This window comes from Hemicordylus capensis, chromosome 3, assembly GCF_027244095.1.
Source record: "Hemicordylus capensis ecotype Gifberg chromosome 3, rHemCap1.1.pri, whole genome shotgun sequence".
Lineage (NCBI taxonomy): Eukaryota > Metazoa > Chordata > Lepidosauria > Squamata > Cordylidae > Hemicordylus > Hemicordylus capensis.
In genome coordinates, this window is record NC_069659.1 from 293,102,215 (window position 1) to 293,128,099 (window position 25,885).

General features: G+C 44.2%; 1 protein-coding gene across 2 annotated transcripts in view; it reads right to left on the minus strand.

Moving 5' to 3' along the window:
• Positions 1 to 25,885, minus strand: part of PCCB (propionyl-CoA carboxylase subunit beta) — a 52,154-nt gene that overhangs the window by 4,937 nt on the left and 21,332 nt on the right. For both annotated transcript variants that reach the window (XM_053310207.1, XM_053310208.1), the window contains exons 7-14: positions 25,333 to 25,441; positions 21,251 to 21,371; positions 19,642 to 19,723; positions 17,827 to 17,950; positions 16,112 to 16,219; positions 14,642 to 14,742; positions 1,203 to 1,301; positions 999 to 1,092 (exon numbers count right to left, since the gene is read on the minus strand). In XM_053310207.1, coding sequence (XP_053166182.1) covers positions 999 to 1,092; positions 1,203 to 1,301; positions 14,642 to 14,742; positions 16,112 to 16,219; positions 17,827 to 17,950; positions 19,642 to 19,723; positions 21,251 to 21,371; positions 25,333 to 25,441 — 838 coding nt within the window. The remainder of the gene's footprint in view (positions 1 to 998; positions 1,093 to 1,202; positions 1,302 to 14,641; positions 14,743 to 16,111; positions 16,220 to 17,826; positions 17,951 to 19,641; positions 19,724 to 21,250; positions 21,372 to 25,332; positions 25,442 to 25,885) is intronic.

The window sequence follows — 25,885 nt, forward strand, 5'->3', positions numbered from 1 at the left end:
CTGCAGGTTGTTCACAATAACTTTCCTTTAAACTAGCATTTTGTTTTCTCAAAAGCTGCTAAAATGCCTTTATCAACTTAAGTACAGTCAAATTCCTATATAAAACTGACTGGAAAATCAGGGAAGGGTATATGAAGAGTATTTTGATTAGTGAGATGCTCAGAGGAAAGCAATGCCCCATGAAACTGAAATATAATATATGAGAGCACTTGATATTAATTCAATTGCACATGAAAATGTATGATTGTCAATTCTGCATGCAAGTTTATCTCTCTGTATCTAGGTTCAATGCAAGAACACTAGCTTCAGAAATATTTGCTGTTTACTTACAGCTTCAGCATATCACTAGAATTAAACGTAGAGGTCTACGTTCTAAAGGAAATAATATTTTGGATCACTCTGATTTAACCAAAGTATAGTTTCAACTGCCTGCCTGCCCACCAGGTCTCAATGTAATTTTGGTAGGGCATACATTACATGAATGGCTCCAGTTGAGCCTGATCATATAAAAAGCATAGGTATAAACTATTGAATACTAACCAAATCAATCCTGGTAATTTGAGGTCTCTGCCCTGGTTTCTGTAGTACTGTTGATACTATATCATAGAATTGGCTCACATGTTTGCAACCCAGCACAATTATACGCACTGAAGAGCGGCTGATCTATACACTTTTGTATCCCTTAATTGCTCAATCCTTCAATCGAAAAATTGGATAGGAGGATCAGAGATTTTGTGTGTGTGTGTGTGTGTGAGAGAGCGAGCGAGAGAGCGAAATTGTGCTCTATTTGCAGAGATGATATACACAATTCAAATGTTTAAGAAAAGCCTATCCAATAGAAAATGTCCCTGGCTTTTCAAAGACTTATCCAAATAGACAATATAAAAATGATCTCCCTTTGCAACCAAAGTGAAATAGTGATCAATAAATTGAAGAACTTTGAGACCACAATTAAGGATTTGAAAAGGCTTCAGTAATAAAACACAATGCCATCATACCTCTGATTGCTGCAGGGAAAGGATTTGCAAATTTTTCCACATATTCTGCCTCTGCATTTTTTTCCTTTCCTCTGAAAATGATCTGAACAGCTCCCTAAAAGCAAACACAGACATCTGGGTTAGTTCACCATAAGCTTCTTAGTAACAAAACTGAAATGGGTGGCTATTGCTCGGGGCCCCCAAATGAATGCTGCTTGCAATTACCTTGGCACCCATCACTGCTACCTCTGCTGTTGGCCAGGCATAATTTGCATCTCCTCTGAGGTGCTTTGAACTCATCACATCATAGGCCCCACCATAAGCCTGAAACAGGAAGCAAGTGAACAGTGTCAATGAGCCACAGTTAAAAATAACACTCTTATGTTTCTATGCTATGAAAAGAAATAATTCCCTTTATGTCTATTAAAAAGCTATGTGAGCTTACATCTTTTCATGAATCATCTAATTTCAGCAATTCAACATGTATTCACTTTTCTATTTGAGTTATACAGCTACACTCTTATATCGGGTGGATCCTTCCTTCATATCCTAAAAGGTGATCCTATGGGCAAAGTGACTGAGTAGGCGGTGGCTTCTCAGCTCCTGGCAGTTTTGGATAATACAGATTATCTAGACACATTTCAAACTGATTTTCATCTATGGGGTTGAGACTGCCTTGGTCAGCCTGACAGATGATCTACAGTTAGCTATTGACAGAGAGAGTGTGATTCTGCTGATTGTTTTGAATCTTGCGGTGGCTTTTGATACTATTGACCACAGTATCTTTCTGGGTCACCTGAGGGAGGTGGAATTGAGTGGCACTGTTTTACAGTGGTTCCTTTCTGGTAGATGCCAGATGGTGTCGCTTGGAGAATGTTGCTCTGCAAAGCAAGAAATAAAATATGGAGTTCCACAAGGCTCCATACTGTCTCCATTGCAAATTAACATCTACCTGAAACTGCTGGGAGAGATCATCAGGAGGTTTGGTGCATGGTGCTATCAGTATGCTGATGACACCCAGATCTATTTCTCCATATCCACCTTATCAGGAAATGGCATAACTTCCCTAAATGCCTGCCTGGAGGTGATAATGGGCTGGATGAGGGATAACAAACTGAAGTTGAATCCAAATAAGACAGAAGTACTGACTAGACGGGGGGGGGGGCACTCAGGACCCAAGAGGTGGTTTAGATCTGCCTGTTCTCAGTGGGCTTACACTCCCCCTGAAAAATGCATAGCTTGGGAGTGTTCCTGGACCCAAAACCCACTGGTTTCCCAGGTTGAGGCAGTGGCCAGGAGTGCTTTTTATCAGCTTGGGCTGATACATCAGCTATACCCATTTCTGAAGGTAAATAACCTTAAAACAATGGTGCATTGTTGGTAACTTCCAAGCATGACTACTATAATGCACTCTACATGGGGCTGCCTTTGTATGTAGTCCAAAAACTACAATTGGTACAGAATGCGGCAGCCAGCCATGACAACCTAAATTGACAATATAACCACTGTTATATGCACTGACTGCTGTGTTTCTGAGCAAAATACAAAGTGTTGGTTATTACCTATAAAGCCCTCAATGGCTTGGGTTCAGGGCACTTAAGAGAGCACCTTCTCTGTCATAAACCCTATCGTCTATTAAGATCATCTGGAGATGCCTAGTTACAGTTGCCTCTGGCTTGTTTGGTGGTAACTTGGGATGAGCCTTCTCTGGCTACCCCAGGGTTTTAGAATATGCTCCCTGTAAGAATAAGAACATCTCCTCCTTTGTTTGCTTTTAGGAAGGCCCTCAAGATGCACCTGATCTGGATCGTGATCCGTTGCATTCATAAAGAATGGGTTCTGCGCCTGCGCAGGGACCTCGCGGACCGACTGACTAGCTCCTCGCGACGCCTCCAACCGCCCTGCACGTGATCGTGTCCATACTTTAATAGGCAGTTGGGGCGTGTCTTCCTCAGTTTCTTTTAGACCGCCATTGCGTCTAAACCTCAGATCGATTGCCCCTCGGTATATTAATAGTTTTTCACGGTACAACGACTGGAACGGATTCGGAACTACGTTTGGCTTTGACCTTTGGACTGTTTTGGACTACGTTTTTTGGATATCCCTTAAGAATTTCGTAAATTGGAACATTATTATTGGCCGTGAGACGCTGAGTGCTATGGCGTCGAAAGCGGCGGTTAAAACAACTTTCAAGCGCTGCACTAACTGCAGAGCAAAATTACCATCAACGGATACACATGATGCCTGCCTGCTTTGTCTTGGTGAGCAACATAACCCAATGAACTGCAAGATTTGTTGCTCTTTCTCTAAACAAACTTTGAAAAATCGGGCATTGCATTTGCGGGCGGCACTGTACGAGGACGCACTTAGACCCCCGACGCCGAGGCCGGGCTCGGGGCCCTCGACATCGATGTCGGTAACGAGCGTTACGATACCGTCGACTTCGATTCCTCCTGTTGTGGACTCTGCCTCATCGCAGTCTAAAGCCACTATGGAAGAGGAGTTTAAAAGGCCCGGGAGTGTGGAGAAGAAGAGGCGCAAACACAAAAAGGCGCGATATTCCTCCACAGACGAAGAGGGCGCTTCCTCGCCACCGAGGAAGAGATCCAAAAAGACACGAGTCCGTAGTAGGACTCCTTCGCCGACGGGTTTACAGACCGAGGCGGAAGATTGGGATACTACTTTAAAGGTGACTCCGTCTCCATGGGTGCAACAAAGTTCCCCGTCATCGGAAGGTTCGCCATCGACATCGAGGTCGGCGTCGAGATCGACGTCGAGGCACGAGCACGCGTCGGCATCGAAAGCTCGACATCGAAGAGAATCTAGAGATTGGGGATTACCGGCGTCGACTTCGCCATCGACATCGATAGACCCGCTGCTGTCGGCGTCGACGGGGTTCGACTCGATACCGAAGGTGTCGGAGTTCCAAGCCTCGTCTACACAGATTGCGGGAGTTCAGGTTCCAGAACAATGTACTGCTTCAACACTGAGTGTTTTCAAGACTGGAGACCGACACCGGCTGGTGGCGGACTTAACTCCTGCAAGAACCCCAATTCACTCTCCGGCGTCCCCCAGGGTGACTTATCATTCGGAGGACTATATGGACTTTGGTGAGGGAGTCATGCAGGAACAAACTGTTGTGCAGAAAACTCGGACTCCATTGTTGGCCTTATTGGATTCTAGTGAAGGCACGCCTTCCGGGTCGACCTTTCACGGGTTTACCTACGACCAGCTGAGTGGGACAGCAGTGCCTAAGACTCCGTCTGCGTCTCCAGGGCGACCCTCCGTGCATACTCCAGAGACTACTCGACTCATTTCAGCAGCCACGAGTCCCATTCGACAGCTCATGACTCCTTTGGTGGAACATCATAATCTGCCGAAGCCGATACCTATTCGGGCACGAACGGCAGATGCATCAACGGCCACGTCTCTTCCTGTGGGCCGCATCACACATGCTTGTGGTTTCCGCCACAACCCCGAAGTGTTTTTTCCACCAGATTATGCGGAATACAAAATTTGGAAGGCGCAGCAGTCGCTTCGTGAAGATCCACTGCCACAGCGGCAGCGCCCATTGGAGGCCAGGTTGCTGCAAAATAACCCGTCCTTGCCACACCGCTCAGAATCCATACGTCCCCAGGTGTCGTTGCAAGGGGCACCTTCTAACCTTGTCCCTGCTACGCAGTGTGTTTCATCACATGAGACTGGAAGCAGTAGGAACAGCGACTCAGACACATCATATTTGTCAGACACTGAGGCAAGCACCATGCACGAGCCCAGAGAGCCTGACCCTCCAGAGGAGGTTGCGCCGGGTACCTCGATCTCTCCCTCAGAGGAACTGAAAGCGTACCATGCGCAACTACGTGAGATGGCGGAAGCTTTGGGCCTGGAAATTCAGCTACCAGTCTTAGATCTGAAAGATCCTGTGTATAATATGATGGCAAAAGCTAAGGTCACTCACCCTGTGTCGCTACCAATGATTCCGGCAATTACGAAGGCGGCACAGTCGGCATGGACTGTTTTGAGGACTTCAACGCCCACTTCGAGAAAGTTGGAGAGTTTGTATAGGGTGCAAGAAGTTGATAACACTTACCTGGTGAGGCACCCAGACCCGAACTCTTTAGTGGTGGAATGTGCATCGTCAAAGGGTGCACAACACCATACTACCCCTGCTGATAAAGAGGGGAGAAAGCTTGATGTCCTGGGACGTAGAGTTTATTCTACATCCAGTTTAGCAGTGAAAATCGCTAATTATGCTGCATGTATGACACGATATGCCCACCATCTGTGGGACACTTTTTTCCAGGACTCGTCCACGTTGTCGGCAGATGATTTACAAAAGGCTCTAGCACAGACCTATGAAAAGTCTACGGTGGTGACCAGGCAGTTGCTGAGCACGTACAAGCATTTAGCGGAGACGGAATCGCGGGCAATGGCAACAGCTATTACTTTGCGGCGTCACGCGTGGCTGAGGTCTACTAACTTACAGCCAGAAATGAAAGATAAAATTGAGTATTTGCCCTTTGATGGGAAAGGGCTATTTGCAGACTCTACGGATGACACCATGGAATCCTGGAAAAAGATGAAGGTCACGGCAAAAACGTTCATGACATCCACTTCTTCAGCTAGTCAGCAGTCTCGTAGTCGCCCCTACGGAAGACAGCAAAATAGCTATTCTAATAAACAGGATCGAAGAGACTACAGGAGACAAAACAAGCCTTATCAAAGGAATAGGCACTATTATCAGAAACCTAAAGGCCAGAGGGTTGCTAAAGACCAATCAAAGCAGTCTCTTTGAAGTGAAGGTCCATCCACTGCAACACCGCACATCGACACCAACTACAATACCAAAGGCCTCCAACACCAGCCTCGCATTAGCCAGAGTACCCGAGGCTCCCGAGAACAGCCTCGCGTTAGCCAATGTATCCATCAAATTGGCACGCCACGCCAATGCGTGGCACAACATAACATCAGATCAGTGGGTGCTGAAAATTATAACTTATGGCTATGCAATAGAGTTCAAGAATTTGCCACCTTTCCAGGGTGTGAAATACACCAGGTCAACACTGGCACTTCAGGACGAAGTGCAGGTACTGCTGGAGAAACGAGCAATAATGCGTGTGCCGTGGATGGACAGACTGAGGGGGTTTTACTCCAGATATTTTCAGATCCCCAAGAAGGATGGGGGAATAAGGGCAATAATGGATTTAAGAGAGCTGAACTGTTATATAGAGACGAGGAAGTTCAGAATGGTCACTTTACAGGGCATTCTGCATCTCTTACTAAAAGAAGAATGGGCAATCACCTTGGATTTGAAGGATGCCTATTTTCACATAGGGATTCGCGAGAATCACAGAAGGTTCCTTCGTTTCACAGTAGGCGATACAGCGTACCAGTACACAGTTTTGCCATTCGGGCTCTCAACAGCCCCGCGTGTGTTCACAAAGGTGATGGCAACAGTCGTAGCGTTCTTAAGAACAGATGGCCTAAGGCTGTACCCTTACCTCGACGACTGGCTTATGGTGAGCGCAGACAGAGAAGGGTTACTTTCTCAGACACGATTGGTCTTGCAACTGCTTCAACAGTTGGGAATCAATGTGAATTGGAAGAAATCCAAATTAGACCCCCAAAGGCAAGTGAACTTTATAGGCTCGATACTGGATTTGGCGAAGAAGCGGGCTTTTCTGCCGGAGTCACGGTACGAACAGATAAGGGATTTAGTGCTTCTGTTCGAGAAGTTGCCACGTCAACCAGCGGAGGCCGTCCAGAGGCTTCTGGGGCTAATGGCATCCTGCAACTCTACTGTAGCTTACACCCGTCTAAATATGCGCGACCTTCAGTTGTGGTACCTCCGCAAATTCCGTCCGAATGTGGACAACCAGAAAAAGATGTTACTCATCCCTGTCAGTGTCCTGAGGTCACTACGGTGGTGGATTCAACGAGACAATCTACTCTCAGGAAGGGAGTTCCGACCCTGGACACCATCCTTTTGGGTGACAACGGACGCCTCCCTATGGGGTTGGGGAGCACATTGTGGTCATTGTCAAGTACAGGGTCGGTGGACTCCACAGCAAAAACTGAAGCACATAAATTATCTGGAGCTTTTAGCGGTGTTTTTGGCGTTGAAGGCTTTCCGCCCCCAGTTGCAGGGAAGGGTTGTACAAGTGAACCTCGACAACACAACCGCCATAGCTTACCTCAACAAACAAGGTGGAACGGTGTCCCGAACCCTGTGTCATTTGAGCCAGCGTCTGTGGACCTGGTGTATTGCGAACTCCATACGCCCTATGGCGTTGCACATCAAAGGGGAGGACAATGTTCAGGCAGACATGCTGAGCAGATCGTTTCAGCTGAACCAGCAGCACGAATGGGAATTGAGCGAGTGTTACCTTCGGCCGCTGTTCAAGAAGTGGGGTACGCCTCAAATAGATTTGTTTGCCACTGCTGCGAACAAAAAATGTCAGAGTTATTGCTCTCGTGCAGGACATGGCAAACACTCACTGGGAGATGCGTTCCAGCTTCTCTGGAGGGAGGGCCTATATTACCTGTTCCCCCCACAACCGCTGGTCCCCAGGGTATTAGCGCAAATTCTCAGAGACGAGACGCAGGGGGTTCTGGTGGCTGCATGGTGGCCCAGACAACCGTGGTTCGCTCTTCTGCTGAAGCTGTCGAAGGGCCGGTATCACCAATTTCCCGTTTACCCGGACTTGCTAAGTCGAGAAAGGGGGATGATCTTACACCCACAACTACACACGCTGAAGCTGACAGCGTGGCTGATAGGTTAATGAAAAGGATCCTACTTAATAGTAGGAGGCTTTCAACTCGGCGTAATTACAATAGTAAATGGAAGAGATTTCGCAGCTATGCGGGAAGGAAAGGATTCTTCCCTAAACGGGCGACTATCATGCAGGTGTTGCTGTATATGACGACCTTGAAAATGTCCGGCTTGGCAAACTCGTCACTTCGGGTGCACCTGGCGGCTATATCTGCCGGGCATGGTGGCTGGGATGGAAAGACTGTGTTTTCACACCCCAAGATTAAGAAATTCCTAAAAGGGGTTAATAACATGTACCCACCTGTTCGGCGTCCCGTTCAGCAATGGAACTTAACTTTAGTTTTGAATGCATTGACGGAAGCACCGTTTGAACCTTTGGGGGCTGCGCCCTTGGGCATGCTGACTTTAAAGACTGTATTCTTAATAGCAATGACGTCAGCACGTAGGGTGGGCGAATTGGCTGCGATACGGGCTGATCGGCCCTACACCCAAATTTACCCAGGGAAAGTAGTGATGCGCCTGGATCCTAGGTTCAGGCCCAAAATAGTGTCGGAGTTTCATATCAATGAGGATATCGTGCTTCCCGTGTTCTTCCAAAGTCCACAGACGCAGTTGGAAATCAAGATGCATACGCTAGATGTAAGGCGTTCCTTGCTGTATTATCTGCACGCCACTAGGTCCATAAGGAGAACGAACAAGTTGTTTGTACTTTACCGTGGCAAGCCTAAGGGCTTATCAGTGACGCGTCAGCGGCTCGCGCAGTGGATTGTACGTGCCGTGCGGCTGGCATATAATGCTCAGGGTGTGACACCCCCAAGTTCTATTAAAGCGCATTCGACGAGGGCTTATGCAGCATCAGCAGCAAATTTGGCAGGTGTGCCACTGCCGGAGATCTGTAGGGCAGCCACATGGGCCTCATGTCATCCTTTTGTGAAGCATTATGCTTTGGACATACGGCAAGCGAAAGATGCAGAGTTTGGTCGGAGTATCCTGAAGAGGGTGCTGCCTTGATGACCCGCCGCCAAAGCGGGAAGCTGGCTAATCACCCATTCTTTATGAATGCAACGGATCACGATCCAGATAAACAGGTTGCTTACCTGTAACAGATGATCTGGAGGTGATCCGTTGTATTCATAATACCCACCCAGCCTCCCCGCAACATCAAGGCGGTGAAATTGAAGTTTCAAGAAGGATCGTCAGTATGCACGACGGTGTCTGGCGGTCTGCAGAAACTGAGGAAGACACGCCCCAACCGCCTATTAAAGTATGGACACGATCACGTGCAGGGCGGTTGGAGGCGTCGCGAGGAGCTAGTCAGTCGGTCCGCGAGGTCCCTGCGCAGGCGCAGAACCCATTCTTTATGAATACAACGGATCACCTCCAGATCATCTGTTACAGGTAAGCAACCTGTTTTTTTCTCAGGCTTTTAACTGAAATTAACTTTTAATAAACTATTTAACTGTTTTAATCCTATGAGATTGTTAACTTTTTATTCCACGGAATTGTTTTTACTCTGTTTTATATTTGTTGTGTTTTAAATTGTGTATACCGCCTAGAGGTGAACATATCAGCTGGTATATAACTAGTGCAATATAAAAGGTCCTGCGATAACATTTATAACTTACAACAATTAGTCTTCAAAACAGTGGTTACATACATGTTTATAAGCTGAGAATACAGTAATTATTAGTAGTAGTCTTGCAGTTGTTGACAGTCTGCTTAAGATGCAACTATTTTAATCAACACAACCTCCATAGAAGGAAGGAATCTTCCTTTGATGTGTAATTCAAACTCGGTCATTGGCCTCTCTTTAACTTAGATTGCAATTTGATTTTTATTGTTTTGATCTAATTCTTGTAAATGGCATTGAATGTAGACAGAAATATGGGATATAAATATTTTAAATAAAAAGATATTGCTTTAACAAAAGCTGTGCTTTGGATGCCTTCATCATGAGAAGTTAGAACTGACAGCATGAAATAGGATCTTTATTCGAACTTGCTTAACCCACACAGAGCATCTGCGCGCTAGTACCTGAGTGTGCCCCTCGCCTGAGCTGCACTCCTCCTCCATTCCATTGCTTCCATTCCCCCTCACCCCTCTTGGTTATTCTTCCATCCCTTTACTCCATCCCTCTCACCCCTCTTGGTCATGGCTGCAGTGTTTCTGGCACCTATTGGCCAAGCTGCAGCCCCCTATCCCCAGAGACCTCCTCACCCAAGCCCTGCTCCTTCCTCACTGCTGCCACTGCCATGGCCGCTCGTTCCCCTCAGGCCACTGACAGGCTCAGGCTCGGGCCCGTCCCTTGCCTGCCTGCCTGCCTCCTCCAATGGCCTCGGTAGCCCCAAGCAGCAACAGTGGTTGACTGGGCCCTTCCTTGCTGCCCCTGCCACCATGGCCACTCATTCCCCTCCAGCCACTGACAGGCTCGGGCCCACCCCTTGCCCTTCCATCTTTCTTTCTTCCCCTCCCTTTTCCTCTTTCTCTCTCCTACACCTGCTCTTCCGCCCGCTCCCTCCCACCCTGAGTTAACAGATCTTGTTCATCTTGTTTCCTCACCTAATTCACACAACAGCAGCCTCCTCCTGAAGGGACTCGTTACTCCCTCACGACCCCTCTCTTCACAGACCCCTGCCCACTATCCATAGATATAGATATATGTTCCTCTCCTCTACAATCAAGAACATATTCCGACCAGTAACAGTTGCATTCCAACTGACCTTAACCATCACAGCTTCCTCCTTCCTATCTGCATATGGAATCCCCACTGCCCAATCACCACGGTGCTTCAGCTCACAAACTCTTGCTAGAGCTGCTACACACAGGATTAGGCACAGGTACAGCTTAGATAATTATATAGAATATAGAATAGAATAGAATAGCCCCTTAGGTTTTGGAATGACCTGCCAATAGAAGGAAGGTGGAGCTCATTTCTAACAGTTGCTCATAGAAGTTTCATTTTAAAAAATGTTTCAGCAGCTATTTAGTTGATTTACAAGTTAGTGTTAAAGACAAAAACTGATATAGATTATTAATTCTTTAAAACAGACGGACCACCATCTGGTTAAGGTTGGACTTGCAACCACATCCCACCTCCACAGGGGTGAGGAGCCTATTAAGATGGTCTGCCCAAAGAGGTTATTGGATCCAATAGAATTCCAAGAAGCCTTGGAAGAATTTAGTGTTGGCTCTGCTGGGGATCCTGTTCTTGGAGAACTGGAACAGCAAACTCTCACCAGGGCTGTAGACATGCTTAGAGAAGTGTCTTCTCTAAACTGTTTCAGAATTGGCCTCTTGGTATATGGAAGAACTATGGAGGCTGAAGCAACAAAGTAGACAACTTGAGCACAAGTGGAGAAAGACTTGACTCAAATCCGACATATAAAACATAAGAGCACATTTGAAGATCTATGCTCAGGTGATATGCTCAGGCAAAGAAGCAATTCCCTTCTTCCCTTATTGCATCTGCAAGCTCACATCCAGCTAAGGAGTTCATGGTTGTAAGAGGACAAGTACATGCCCCTCCCCGCCTTGAATCAGAATCTGGAACCATCAATTACCCACTGAGAGTTCTTTGTGGATAAAATACCTGGTATTCAAGGCAGACTTCAATTCAGACTAAGGGGTGCGCACAAAACTGGCTGGAGTGGTTTGGTTTGAGAACAAACCAAACCGGGCCAATTCGGTTCTGCATCCCCTCAAACCCTCCCAGTTTGACTGGGCAGGGGGGTCACATTAATCAGGCCATGCAGAGGCCCATTGAGCATGTGAGGCATCTTCCAAAATAGCCACCGCCCCAGGGGTGAGGCCCAGAACAGGCCAATGACCACCCAAACCAGGCGATTGGGAGCATAATGGAGGCTGGCATGAGGAGGGGAAATATCCAGAGGACACACACTCCCCATGGCCTCGGAGAAGCCCCCCAAAGGGAGGGAGTAAAAAAAAATTGTGAACCTCTCCAAATAGCCGGGGGGAGGGGACATTTCGATATTGGACAATCGAACCAAACACATTCAGTGTTGACCCTGTTTGACATCAAACCTGTTTGTACATCCCCAAATCAGACCCCACAATTACTGCAGTGTCTGATATGAAGGTGCCCAGCAACTCCTCTTATGAGGTTAACCTGGATCAGTTTCAGTTTGTGACTTCTGAAGATGTGGACAAGCTGATTGGGAACAGTGCAGCCTACCACCTGTTCTCTTGCCCCTTGTCCGACATAGTTTATATTATCTGGCGAGGGGGTTGCTATAGAAGACCAGGTAGATATTATAAATACTTCTGAGGGAGGGCAGGATGCCTTCTTGCCTTAAGGAGACAATCACCCCTTCTGAAGAAACCTGCATTCGATCCCTCAGAGTTAAACAACTATAGGCCTGTTTCCAACCTTCTGTGGTTGGCCAAGGTGATAGAGAGGATGGTGGTCTTCCAGCTCCAAACAGTCTTGGAGGAAATTGCTAGACCCATTTCAAACTGGCTTTCAGGTAGCCTATGGGGCTTGAACTGCCTTGGTTGGCTTGATGGATCTCCAATTAGGAATTAACAAAGGGAGAGAGAGTCAGTTGGTCCTTTTGGATCTCTCAGCAGCTTTCCATTCTATCAACTATAGTATCCTTCTGGAGCTTCTGTGGGGGTTGGGGGTGGAAGGCATTACTTTTCAGTGGGTCCACTCCTACCTCTTTGGCAGGTTCCAGCTGGTGTCCCTATAAGACTGTTGCTCTTCAATATCTGAACTTTATATGGTGGTCCCCAGCATTCTATATTGTCTCTGATGTTGTTTAACATCTACATGAAAGTGCTGGGAGAGAGCATCAGGAGATTTGGTGCAGGGTGTTGTCAGTATGCTAATGACACCCATACCTATTTCTCCGTGTCATTATCAGGAGAAGGCATAACCTCCCAAAATGCCTGCCTGGAGGTAGTGCTAAACAGACTTATTGTGGTACTTATTGTATTGCACAGGAGATACTTATTGTGTGGGGCCAGAACTTGGATTATTTTGATCTAGCAGTTCTGGATGGGGTCACACTTCCCCAAAAGGAACAGGTATGCAGTCTGTGAGTGCTTCTGGATCCAAATCCCTGCCTGCTGCCTCAGGTACGCAGTCCAGAAAGCAGTGGCCAGGTTGGTCTTTGGGTCATTGCAGAGAGCATATTACTTCTATACTAAAAGAGCTACACTGGCTTCCAATAAGTTTCTGAGCACAATACAAGCTCCTGGCTGTAACCTATAAAGCGCTAAACAGATTAGGCCTGGGTATTTAAGAGAATGTCTTCACCATGAGCCCCACCTGCCATTAAGATTGGAGAGGTTCATCTGCAGTTGCCACCGGCTTGTCTTGTGGCTACGCAGGGATGGGCCTTCTCTGTTGCTATCCCAAGACTCTGGAATGTGCTCCCTACTGAAAAAAAAGAGTCTCCCCATCTGACAGCTTTTTAAAAGTCTTATGTTTTTATCCATGCTTTTAAATTTGAAAAATCAAACAAGGTAACACTTCTATTCCACAGCTGCTATAGCTGGAATGGAATAGGACCTGGGTTTGGGTTCCCCACTAGGGGTGTGTAAACAGGCTCGAAACCAAACTGAACCCTCCCCCCCCCCAGTTCAGCTCGACACCGGAACACACACCCCACTTGATGAGCCAGAGAGAGAGAGAGACCATTTTAAAACTTACTCCCCCCAAAGGGGGCTTCTCCAAGGTGGCGGGAGTGGGGGTCTGCAGAGGTTCCCCTTTCCCCTGCCATCCTTCTGGAATTTAAACTTGCCCGGTTTGGGCATCTTTGCAGTGGGACCCTGCATGGCCAGGTGACCACACAGAGGGAGCAAGCGATAGCCACGGGGGTGGGAGAGTGCAGTGATGATGATGGCTGGGGGAAAACATGCATTTACAAAACTGACAGCTCTTGCATCCTGCTGTATGTTTTGGTCTGGGCATCACTCAGTGCATTGCCCCTAAATAAAAGTATATTAATGCAATTGAAGAGTAACATGTACATCAGCTCATTCTAGAAAACAGGCATTTGGATACCAATTTTTCACTTAAACAGCAATATACATGTATATTGCAAAGGGAGGCGAGAGCAGGTGGTTGCTCCGTTTCTCAGCAATGCTGTTTTAATCTAGAGTGCCTTCACATTTAGAGACCCTTAACACACCCTGCATGGTTGTCATGCCTCACAAGACTCTTCTCTCCACCCCAGTTGATGTCTTTCTCTAACAATCTAGTCCTGAAAATATTTATTATTTAAAAAGTTAAATTAAATCTTCACAGCAGTTTATAAAAAGCCCAGCCACAATTAAAAACATAAAGACACAAGCACTAACAACATACAAGAGATAACACGCTGTATATAAAATAATAAATGAGCAACGAATTATAAATATTGAAATGCAGCAGTAGCAGCAAGCATTAAAAGCCTGAGTCAATAATAAAAAACCGAAGTATTGGCATAATGCCTAGAACTTATCAAAACAGGTACCAGGTGAGCAACCCAGGAAAAGTAATCCTGTCAGAAGCAACATATAGCCCAAGACTTCAGGCTGGGACTCCTTAGAAATAGTAACTGGTATGTATCTATTGTATTCAGATTCTAAAGAGAGAGCTATTTTAAAAGCATTAAGTCAGAACTGGCTCTGACTTGGGTAGCATTTTTAAAGAAGAAAACAGGGCTGATTGAGTAATCAAGAGGAAATAAGGAGCAGTGACAAAACAGAATTTTAGTAGGCCTCCAGAGGCAAAAAATATGGAGTAGTCATATTAGGACAAAATAATCGAGTGACAGTTTGGAAGCACACATGCTGGCTAGGTTAGTTGAGCTGAGAGTAGGGAAATCTTCAAACATTCTCAGCAGTACATGACAGCTATAGGCTATAAAATACAGTCTTACTTCACCTTCCTCGTGATAATAGTGATTTTTGGCACAGTTGCCTCTGCAAAAGCATAGAGTAGTTTTGCACCATGCCGTATAATCCCACCATATTCCTGAGCTGTCCCTGGAAACAACAAGAACCAATAAAACGTAATTAGAGGAAAGTCACTTCCTCCAGGGAAGGATATATGAAGCTGTACACACAGCTAATTGTTTGCCGTTAAAATCTCAACCGTTATTTGAGTGCACCAAACATTTACAATAGTTGGAATAACAAATGTGCATCTTCATTAAGATGACAAGTTCTTTTGCATAGCAATTTTTAATTTGACAGTCATCACCAAGGCCAATTTTTTAAAAGATTACAGGGTTATTTTAGTAATCTGGGATGAAGTATTCCAATACACCCATTCTAAGTATGTCATCTCTGTAATTTAGTTCTTACTTGATCATCTGATACAATTGTTAATTAAGAAGGAACCAGATACCCTTATTTCCCATATAACAGCACACACATACAGCCTTCACAGTATTGCCTTTAACATATTATAAACAAAATGCCTGATAAGTACATTTTCAAGAGTCCCTTAAACAGCGGGGGGGAGGGGTTAAAATTTCATTTGGGAGTGCATTCCAGAGCCCTGGGACAACCCATGGGAGGCCTAGTTTCTAGGTTCCAAGTTCATTCCCTGGCATCTCCAAGATAGGGCTGAGAGAGATTCCTGCCTGCAACCTTGGAGAAGCTGCTGACAGTCTGTGTAGACAATCCTGAGCTAGATAGTCCAATGGTCTGACTCAGTAAATGGGTCACCACCAAACAAGCCAGTGGTAATCACCCCAGACCTAGGTAAGGAAGTGCTATGAAAGCACACACACGGTTCTCATTATGAACATAAAAACATTGCCGCATACCGAATCAGATCATTGGTCCATCTAGCTCAGTATTGTCTACACGCAATAGGCAAAGCAGATGCTCTACCAGTGAACTACAGCCCTATTCCCCCAATTTCCTAGAGTCCATAAAGGTAATAAAAGGAGAATGAAGCCTCCACAACAATCTTCAGATTAAAAAAAAACTTATTTAATAGACAGATGTTTCATTAAGCTAATTTGATACAAAAGCAAAACATTGCATTTAGGTAAATTTTAAAAAGTAAGTTATATCTCCTATTCCAGCATTACTTCGGGTTTCACACCATAACTAAGCTTTAGTAAGGAATATATGAGCTTTTTGTGAATGTTAAACTTCACTCCAGTAAGAATTATAAACACAATCGATTATACTCTGTATCTGAAATAAGAAACTTGTTCTGCAAAGTAAATCGTCTTCATAGTTAAGGCGCTGAATAATAGCTTTGCCTCTGTATTTTTACTGTGTAAAAGCAAACCACCCTCCCACCTACCACCCAATTCCTTACATACAGGAACTGCCACAAGGAATCAAATCATCTCATTTTCCTTCATTACATGAAGGAGGATACAGAAGAACCTACCTGGTAAAAATCCAGGCACATCCACAAATGTTATCAGAGGAATGTTGAAAGCATCACAGAAACGAACAAAACGAGCTCCCTTCACAGAGGAGTTTATGTCCAAACAACCTAATATTTTTAAGAAGAGTTGACAATCTCATTACAAGACTTTTCAAGCTGTTAAAGCTACTGCTTTTCAGTATGCAACATCTCTCTCTCTCTCTCTCTCACACACACACACACTCTAAGAGCAATTCAGTTATAATATGCAGCAGTTCGTTATTTCAATGCCAAATACTGAACAATACTTCTATTTTATCCAAGCTATATAAACTTTCATACAGCACCAACATGGCTATTTTCAGAGATAGATTTCTGACTTAATTTTGGAGTAGAAGATTATTTAGATTTAGTGCAAGGGTTCTGCAGGGGTGAGTGTTAGACTGACAATAACAGCATCACGGCTGAATTTTCCCAAACACTAAGAAATACCACCCACTCATTCCAATAATTTGTTTTCAAAAACCAAACCCTAATGTATAAATTCCATATGTGTTTGTCAGTATCCATGGTCAGTTCTAGATGTTTCAGATTAAGGTGTTAAGACATCTCTCTGTAACAGTTATTGGAATAGCCCTGGTGTCCATAGCAGGAAGGGAATGGCAGAAGCTGGCAATATGCGTGTAGACAGAAGGTGTCAGCAGGGGAGGAAAATAGATTTCAAAACTTTGATACAGAAAGCTATATTATGTTTCTGCAGCACCTACTCATATCAGAAGCTCATTATCAAGAAAAACTATCTAGTTTCATGGTGGTTTGTATCCTGGCCAAGATCCAAACATCTATAAATCTTGGTTGTGCTATTTACAAAGCAAAATGATATAAAGTAGTTTGGTCTTCATTAAATTATTTAGAAAATGTATAACCTAATTTTCTCTTGAAAGAGCCAAAGTGACCAATACAAAAACCAATAAAACAATCTCATTATTGTTCAGTTTTACATTGTAAATAGTGTGCCCAACTTCTCTCTCAAGGGCAACATCTCAACCCCAAATTCAGACAACCACCATCTTAAGGCCAGAGTTCTTGAGACAATACACACAGATAGTCTAGGGTAGGCTTGGGCCCAAAACAGCCCTGCCACGTTTCGGCGGTGGTGGGGGTATTCCCTTAAGGGCGGAGGAGGATGCACTCACCCCTCCCACCGCATTTCCCCCACCAGCGTTGTTTTAAAGCCCCTCAGGGCAGCAGCATTCCTATCTGCCACCCCGTTGCCCTCATCGGCCAGAGGTGGCCGGAAGTACCGTGCGCGTGTGCCCCATGCCCATCTGCTGCGTCCACACACCCCCGCACCCATCCGCCATGTGCCCATGCGACAGGCACACACGCACCCGGTACTTTTGGTCACTTCCGGCCGATGAGGGCAACAAGGTGGCAGGGAGGAACACTGCTGCCCCAAAGGGCTTTAAAACAATGGATCGCCAGCAGGGGAAATGTGGCGGGAGGGATGAGTGCACCCTCCCCTGCCCTTAAGGGAATACCCCCTACCGCCAAAATGCTGGAATGGCCTCAGCTGCCGAAACGTTTCCGAGGCCTCTACAATGGCCTCCAAAATGTTTCAGGCCCAAGCCTAGTCTAGGGCTCATATCACATGTAAACAGCAGAATAGGAGTCTGAGTTTTCCATCCTGATTTCTCAGATATGCAGATTTCCAAAAAATGCCACGCTGCTCTCACCTGATGCTACTTTGGGCTGGTTGCCAACTATTCCAACTGTTCTTCCATTCATTCTGGCAAACCCAACTACCATGTTCCTTGCATAGGAAGGCATGATCTCAAAGAATTCTCTCTCATCAACAATCTGCACAAGTGAGATTAAAACATTTTGTTGCTGCAGAGTGATGAAATACAGGACGAAACATACTCACTTTTATAAACATCAACATCATACAAAGTACATTAAACATTTGCAATAGTTGAAACAAGATTTTTAAATCCTTTTTAATATATTGCTCTCAAAAGTCCTTATTAACTAAATTTTAACTTATTTCTAAATTTTAACTTAGAAGCTCTGCTTAGTCAACCAGCAACCAACTGGCTATTTCGTAAAATCATTACACAGCAGAAAAATCAAGTGTTATTGTAATATCCTGCTATGAGATGGAAGGCAACCTCTGTACTTCCTCCAGAACAAAGGTTTGCCATTATGAGCTCCACTCCTGCACAGCAAGAAACAGATGGTTTGAGACATATGTTGAATTGGCCTGGATTTATATGGGTTAAAGACAGGGGGACAGAGTAGACAGGACATTTTTATTGCTTTTGGAAGGTGGGAGGAAGAAAATGTCTTGAGGGGGGAATGAATTTGCAGGGGAAAGAATCAGAGGGTGAGAAGAGAAAATATTTTCATTTAAAGCAGAGGAATGATCATACTAGGTTCAATTGCATAAGCACTTAAAAGTCCCTGCTAGCTCAAACTAAGGTCTATAAAGACCAACATTGTTTTCAACGATAGCTAACCAGATGCCTCTAGAACTTCACAAGCAGCATGAATAAATGCTCCAAGTACCTGGTATCAGCATTCCCTCTTAACAGGGAATTCCAGGTGTTGACTACAACTCCCAGCATCCCCAGCTGCAATGGCCTTTGGCTAGGAATTATGGGAGTGGTAGTCAACATCTAGGATTCCATGTCAGAGGGAATACTGCCTGGTATTCAGAGGTATACTGCTTCTGAATACGGAGGTTCAATAATTTAGCTATTGTGGCTAATAGTTGACAGACATTCTCAGAAAACCACACATTTTATTATTATTATTATTATTTATTTATTCGATTTCTATACCGCCCTTCCAAAAATAGCTTATGCCATGGTTCTACTCTCCTGCTCCATTTTATCCTCACAACAACTCTGAGAGTTAAGTTAAATAGAGAGAAAGTGACTGGCCCAAAGTCACCCTACAAGCTTTTTATAGTTGAGTGGGGCTTTGAATTCAGGTCTTCCTGGTTCTAGCCCAAGAGCTAAACCATTACATTAAACAGGCTCTCTTTATAGCTATCAACACACCTTGCAGCAGTTAACTACACAAGTTAATCCAGTATTCCTTTGGGAGACAGTCTGAATTTGTTTTCCTTTTGTTTTTGCAAACATGGGAAGTCAAAAGGGAAAAAAGGAGCAATTCAGCTACAGTTGCAAATACTTGGGTCACTTGTAAATCAAAACACTTGTAAATCAAAACACAAAATAAACCTTTGCGTATTCTAACTATAGTTCTGAATTATACTTGCTTGTATAAGGAAGTCAATGGTACTTTAGGTATCACGACTATCAAGTCAATAATTCATCCAGTTATATTACATTTATCACTTATGCTTAGCCAAAGATTTCTAATACACAGTATTTTGGCAGCCTACGGATGAGAAAGATGAAAACAGAATATGTTTACATCTTGTAGCAATTCTCAAACGTAATTAATATTAATACATCTTGTGTAAACTCAAAGCTATGTATTCAGTCACTGGACTTCTGTAGATACTGGCGCATAGAGCTTACCGAATGTACAATATCCACCATGTCATAAGCTTTAGTAGATTCCATTGGGACAATTGTATCCAACTCGGGAACCAATCGATTGCTTTAAAAAACGGAAATCAAAAGCAAGAAGGTTATACTTAAAATCATCTTTCATTAAGGTATGACTGCTGGACTTGCTTAATCTAGGATAATTTGACTGAAGGCCCACATTTTTATTCAAATTATTGCAGCGATGAGGGAATTATTCAAAATCTTTAAGCTGACTGCTTGCATTTTCAGACATTATATAGCAAGGAAGAGCTTCTTTCCTTCCTCTACTTGCAGAAACAACTAAAGAGCTAACTGGTACCAACAAGGAAAAAGAATAGAAGGAAGACAAAAAAGTTAGGTCCATCAATGAAAAGCCAACATATAGCAGCAGAACTGCACAGTATAAGGGCCAAACTAGACCTCTGCCATAACTGCATTTTTGTTAAACATATGCTTGCCCCATATCTCTGTAAAATGCAGGGGGGAGGGACTGCCTTTGCTTTTTAAAGCAAAAGCAGTATGCAGGGGAAGGGAGCAAGATCTATCCCCTATTTGGGCTCAGTTACTTTAAGCAGGATTCTCCCTGTTCAGTTAATTTCCAGGATCAGAGCAAAGCTGGGGAGGAACCTGCTTTAAACAGCAATGTGTGGCAGATTTGGTTTTCTCTTTTTCATACTTGAATGCAGTAGGCACCCTCTGGAAGAGAAGAGCTGGGAGGGGTCCTTCCAACGCCTACAAGTAAGTCTTGGATAGCTTTTTTTAATAGCCAACTTTTTTCAAAACACTTAAGCACAGGAATATGCTGCTCAGACATTTTCTTCTCCAAGGGTGTTTAAAGGGAGATGCCTTGATCAGTAATATAAGGGCCAAAAAAGATGTGGCATAACTCTCATTGGCCCTGGTTGGGTGTGTTTTTGTAATACAATCTTGCCTCACCAACCACGGGTTTCCCCAACTGCAGTTTTAAGTACCCATGACTGGGAAATTGAGGCAAGTCTTACCAACCACGACCCATGTATCCACAGTTTGGTGGGATTTTTTGACAAGGGGGGGGGTTTTGCCACGATTTCCGGGGGTGATTTCTGGGGTCCTCCCCCTGACTCCTCTTGCTAACTATGGCAGATTCCGGATGCTGTTTGGTGTTTTTAAAGTATTTTTCCTTAATTTGTTTTTTTCAGACTTTTCCCGACCGCAATTCCCCTAACTCTGTTTCCAATGCATTTCTATTGCTCTCCAACCGTGCATTCACCAACCGTGAGGTTTACCTCGCAATGGGTGAGGGATGACTGTACAAATAGCAGCTGTGGAGGGTGATCTGGATCAGAAAAGTGTTGTTGAGTGGGGACTTTTAAAGTTCCTGCTCCACTGCAGTCCTGACATGGATGGGGGTGTCAGCAGCTGCTATCTACTTTTTTTTTTTTTTTTAATGACGCCAAACAACATGATTAATGTAACAACTTGTTTGGGCCCTAAGTCTAGAAAGTATCATAATAATACCTTCACTGCAGAAGACTAACTAGTTGAGCCCTAAGGCACACACTGATGCTATGAACACCTATCCTTTGTAAAACAATCCACTTCTATGGCACCTACTTACCTAGGATCGTGGCATTCACGGACAGGAGCTGGATCCTTGTTACTAAGAGGTAGGTAATTAAAAAATTCTCTGAGATTGAGCAAAGCATCTATGTCATTCTCAAAAGCACAGTGTGCAACTCCTATGAGGGAGAAAACAGAATAAACCTCTCTCTACAAATACTCCACTGAACTTTCAAACACATAAAGAAGCTGTTGGTCACATCATTGTTGTTGGGTTTTTTAAGAAACCTGCATTAATAAAAGAGCCATATGCTGCCAAATTCTCAAGCCAAAGTAATTAGAATCTATTTACGGTCTAGAAAATAAAGTATGGTACAACAAATGTTACTTATTTACATCCCTCCTGCCTATGTTACCATGAGGTGTTACACTCATTCCACTGTCCTGCTGCTGCTCTATCTATTCTTAGACAGAGATATTATGCTTGTACCTACTGGCTTTATTGTGCCAACACCCTGGAGAGAGATGAATGGAGAGAGTGGGCTTAAGCAGAGAGAAGCACTGAGATTTAAACAGGTTTACTCAAATTCAAGAAATAAGGATGCAGAAAAAGCCATTTTAGAGAGATTAGTTCCCAGAGCACAAAATACATATGCTAACTAATCTAACCTAATTTATCTATAATGTAACTTCATCCTAATCTAGCCTAGTCAAACCTATTCCCCCCACCCAGTGTGTTGTTTACAAGGGCCATGCTTCAGCTGCCACTGACAACTGGTCCCTCTTTCAGCTCCAAATGACCAGAATGGCAAACCTCTGGACCAACAAGATGCCAAAGATTTCCCCTTTAGGAAGGAGGCTCAGCAAAATATTCTGAGGAAGACTAAGCTTATTTGTGGCAGACATATGTCATCTGTCGTAACAGGACTGGTGCTATTTACCAGATCTTTATAGCAATAAACTATAAGGAGCTCTAAAATGTAAATGCATTAACTGTAACACAAGTGGATGTTCTTAACATCATCACAAGGACCAATACCTATGAGAAGTGCCTCAAACATACCCCTCAAGCATATTCTATGCAAACATCATAAGTTTTGAAATATTCCTTTCAGTTCTAATTACTCCTTGTTCATATTATTATTATTATTATTATTATATTTTACATTTATATCCCGCTCTTCCTCCAAGGAGCCCAGAGCGGTGGACTACATACTTGAGTTTCTCCTCACAACAACCCTGTGAAGTAGGTTAGGCTGAGAGAGAAGTGACTGGCCCAGAGTCACCCAGCTAGTATCATGGCTGAATGGGGATTTGAACTCGGGTCTCCCCAGTCCTAGTCCAGCACTCTAACCACTACACCACGCTGGCTCTCTTCATATGTGAAAGGCATAAGATGCTAAGCTGGTCTCAGTTTGCTTTTGCAGTATGTCTCATTATTGATTGATTTGTTCAATTTATATACCACTTTTCATTAAAATATTTCAAAGCAGTTTACAATATAATTAAAACAATGTATAATTAAAATACAAATGTACAGATAAATATAAAAATAATATCTCTATTTAAAAATATAAAAACCCATTAAAAACACATACACACACAACGCAGCAGCAGTAAATACAATACTTTCATTTAAAAGCCTAGGTGAAGAGCCATGTCTTCATTGTTTCCTGAAAACTGTCAAAGTGGCTGAGGAGCAGATGCCAGCCAGGAGAGCATTCCAATGCCTGGGGGCAATGTCTGAGAAGGCCCTGTCCCACCTGCTCAACAGTCGAACCTCGCTCACCATTGGCACATGGAGCAGAGCCCCCTCCGATGATCTTGTCAAGCAGGCAGAAACTTTTGGGAGCAGGAAGTCCTTCAGATATCCATGGCCCAAACCGTTAAGGGCTTTCAAGGTCAAAACCAGCACCTTGAATTAGACCCAGAAACAAATTGGTAGCCAGTGCAGCTCTTTCAGAATGGGTGTAATATAATCCCAGGGGCAGCTCCAGATAAAACTCTAGCTGCTGCATTTTGCACTAGCTGCAGTTTCCAAATATTCTTCAAAGGCAGCCCCATGTAAAGCATGTTACAATAATCCAGCTGAGACATGACTAGGGCATTGGTAACTGTGACCAGACCTGCCTTCTCGAGAAAGGGACACCCCTGACACACTAGCCGAAACTGTGCAAAAAGCACCTCTGACCACCACCTCCACCTAAGCCTCCAAAAGCAGAGCCGGGTCCAGCAGTACTCCCAAGTTGCACATGTGCTCTTTCAAGGGGAGTGCAACCCCATCCAGAACTGGTCAGATGACTTCATCCTGACTGGCTCTCCTACTGCCCAACAGCACCTCCATCTTTTCTGAATTCAATCTCAGTTTACTAACCCACATTCAGCCGATCACAGCCTCCAAACCCTGATTCAGGTCATCCACTGCCACCCTAGGATCATGTGATAAGGAGAGAGAGAGAGCTGAGTGTCATCTGCACACTGTGACAACGTACTCCAAGTGCCTGGATGACCTCTCCCAGCAGTTTCATGTAGATGTTGAACAGCATGGGGGACAAGACCAAACCCAGCTGGACCCCACAAGCCAATGGCCAAGCAATAGTCCCCCAGCACCACCTTCTGGACCCTCCCCCAAAGAAAGATCCGAAACCACTCAAAAGCAGTGCCTCCAACCCCCCTACTCGAGAGGCAGTCCAGAAGGATACCATGGTTGAAGGTATCAAACACCTCTGAGAGGTCCAGCATAACCAGCAGGGAAGTTGCACTCCCCCATCAAGCTCCCGGTGTAGGTCATCCACTAGGGCGACCAAGGCAGTTTCAGTCCTATGTCCAGGGCGCAAGCCAGACTGAAAAGGAACTAGATCATCTGTATCATCCAAGACCCTCTGCAGCTGAGACGCCACCACATGCTCTATCACCTTGCCCAAAAAAGGGGAGGTTAGAAACAGGTCTGTAATGGTTCAGGTTGGAGGGATCAAGGGAGGGCTTTTTTAATAGTGGTCTCACCACTGCCTCCTTGAGGCACGATGGCATCCTGCCTTCCCATAATTAAGCATTGTTTATAGTCTCCAAACACCTGCCCATACCTTCCCTGACAGATTTTATTAGCCATGATGGGCAAGGGTCTAGGGCACACAATGTTGCCCACACACTGCCCAGGATTTTGTCCACATCCTCAGGCTGTACCAAATGAAAAGAATCCAACACAATAGGACCAGATGATACCCTAGGCACGTCTGCCGGAACTGCCACAACTCTGGTGTCCAAACTGGCATGGATGCGAGCAATTTTATCTGCAAAGTGGCATGCAAACTGGTCACAACAGGCAACAGATGGTTCTTCCCCCATTACATGGGGGGATGTGTGAAGCAATAACTTTTTCTGGCTCTTCTCCCAATCCTGCAGCCAATTATCAAAGGGTCAGAAAACCTTCCTTAAAGGCATTTGAGTTTTCAGAAAAGATTATGATCACAGGAAACAGCATAGAAGTTTTCAAAATTATACATAGTGTAAAGATAATTTTTTTCCCTCCCTCTTTCCGAATAGTAGATAACAATTATTTAATGAAAGTAACTGGCAGGAAGAGAAACAGTATTTTTTACACAATGTCTAATTTACTGACAGAATGCACTGCCAAATGTGATTAAGAACATTTGCTAATTTAACTTTTTTTTTTTAAGGATTACACAAATTCATTGAAGACATGTATGTTTATGGCTATTAGCTACAATAACTAAGTGGAATCCCACGTACAGAGGCATATCTCTGAATATTAGATGCTTGCAAGGGGATTGACACTCTACCTGCAAGCTTCCCAGGTACATCTGGCTGGTTGCTGTTCAGAAAAGAATGCAGGCATAGATGGATCTTTGCTTTAATCTAGTTGGGCAGTTCTAATGGTATGTTTCTCTTTACCATGTTTAAATATTTCATTGCACAAAGCAGCAGTTCCAATATATTATTCACCCTTATTGCACTGCCTCTAGCCACAATCCTCTTCCACCTTCTGCAACACAGTTTTCAGAAGAATACTGTATAATGAATACTGATTGACAGGATTGCAGTGTTTTCTGTTGTGCTCTCCAGTCACTTCATGATGAGACTGAACAGAAACTTAAATTAAGCAAGTTGGCAGTTTCTGACCTGATACTGCAGTGTGTGTCTTCGCACCTCCAAGTTGCTCCTGAGTGACATCTTCATTGGTGACTGATTTGACTACATCAGGGCCAGTTATGAACAGATAGGATGTGTCCTGGAAAACAACTGCATTTAATGAAAAGCAAGATGCAACATTCAAATGCTTGCATTCTTCATCCCTTAATAGTTTTTAAAATATGAACACTTGGCTCATAATTACACATATCAAGTTCTAAAAATTTTATTCATGCTAACATGACACTTACTTTGAATTACCACTAATTTATTTCCTAAATCTCTCTCTTTCTTGCTCACCTCAAAATGTATGCCACCTTAAATATATGTCCCTGTTTTAACATCTTCCTTCAGCTTTTATTTCCAAAAAGACCTCTAACAACTCAAAGCCAATTGCCTTAATAGCAATTTATGATAGGACCTAACTGGAAGATGTTAAAGTGAACAGCTGACAATTACAGCCTAAGTTTTTAAGTTATATGGTGGCCAACCCTCTAGTGAAAAAGTATGTTTACTCATCTCAGGGTAATTTCTAACTTTTAGA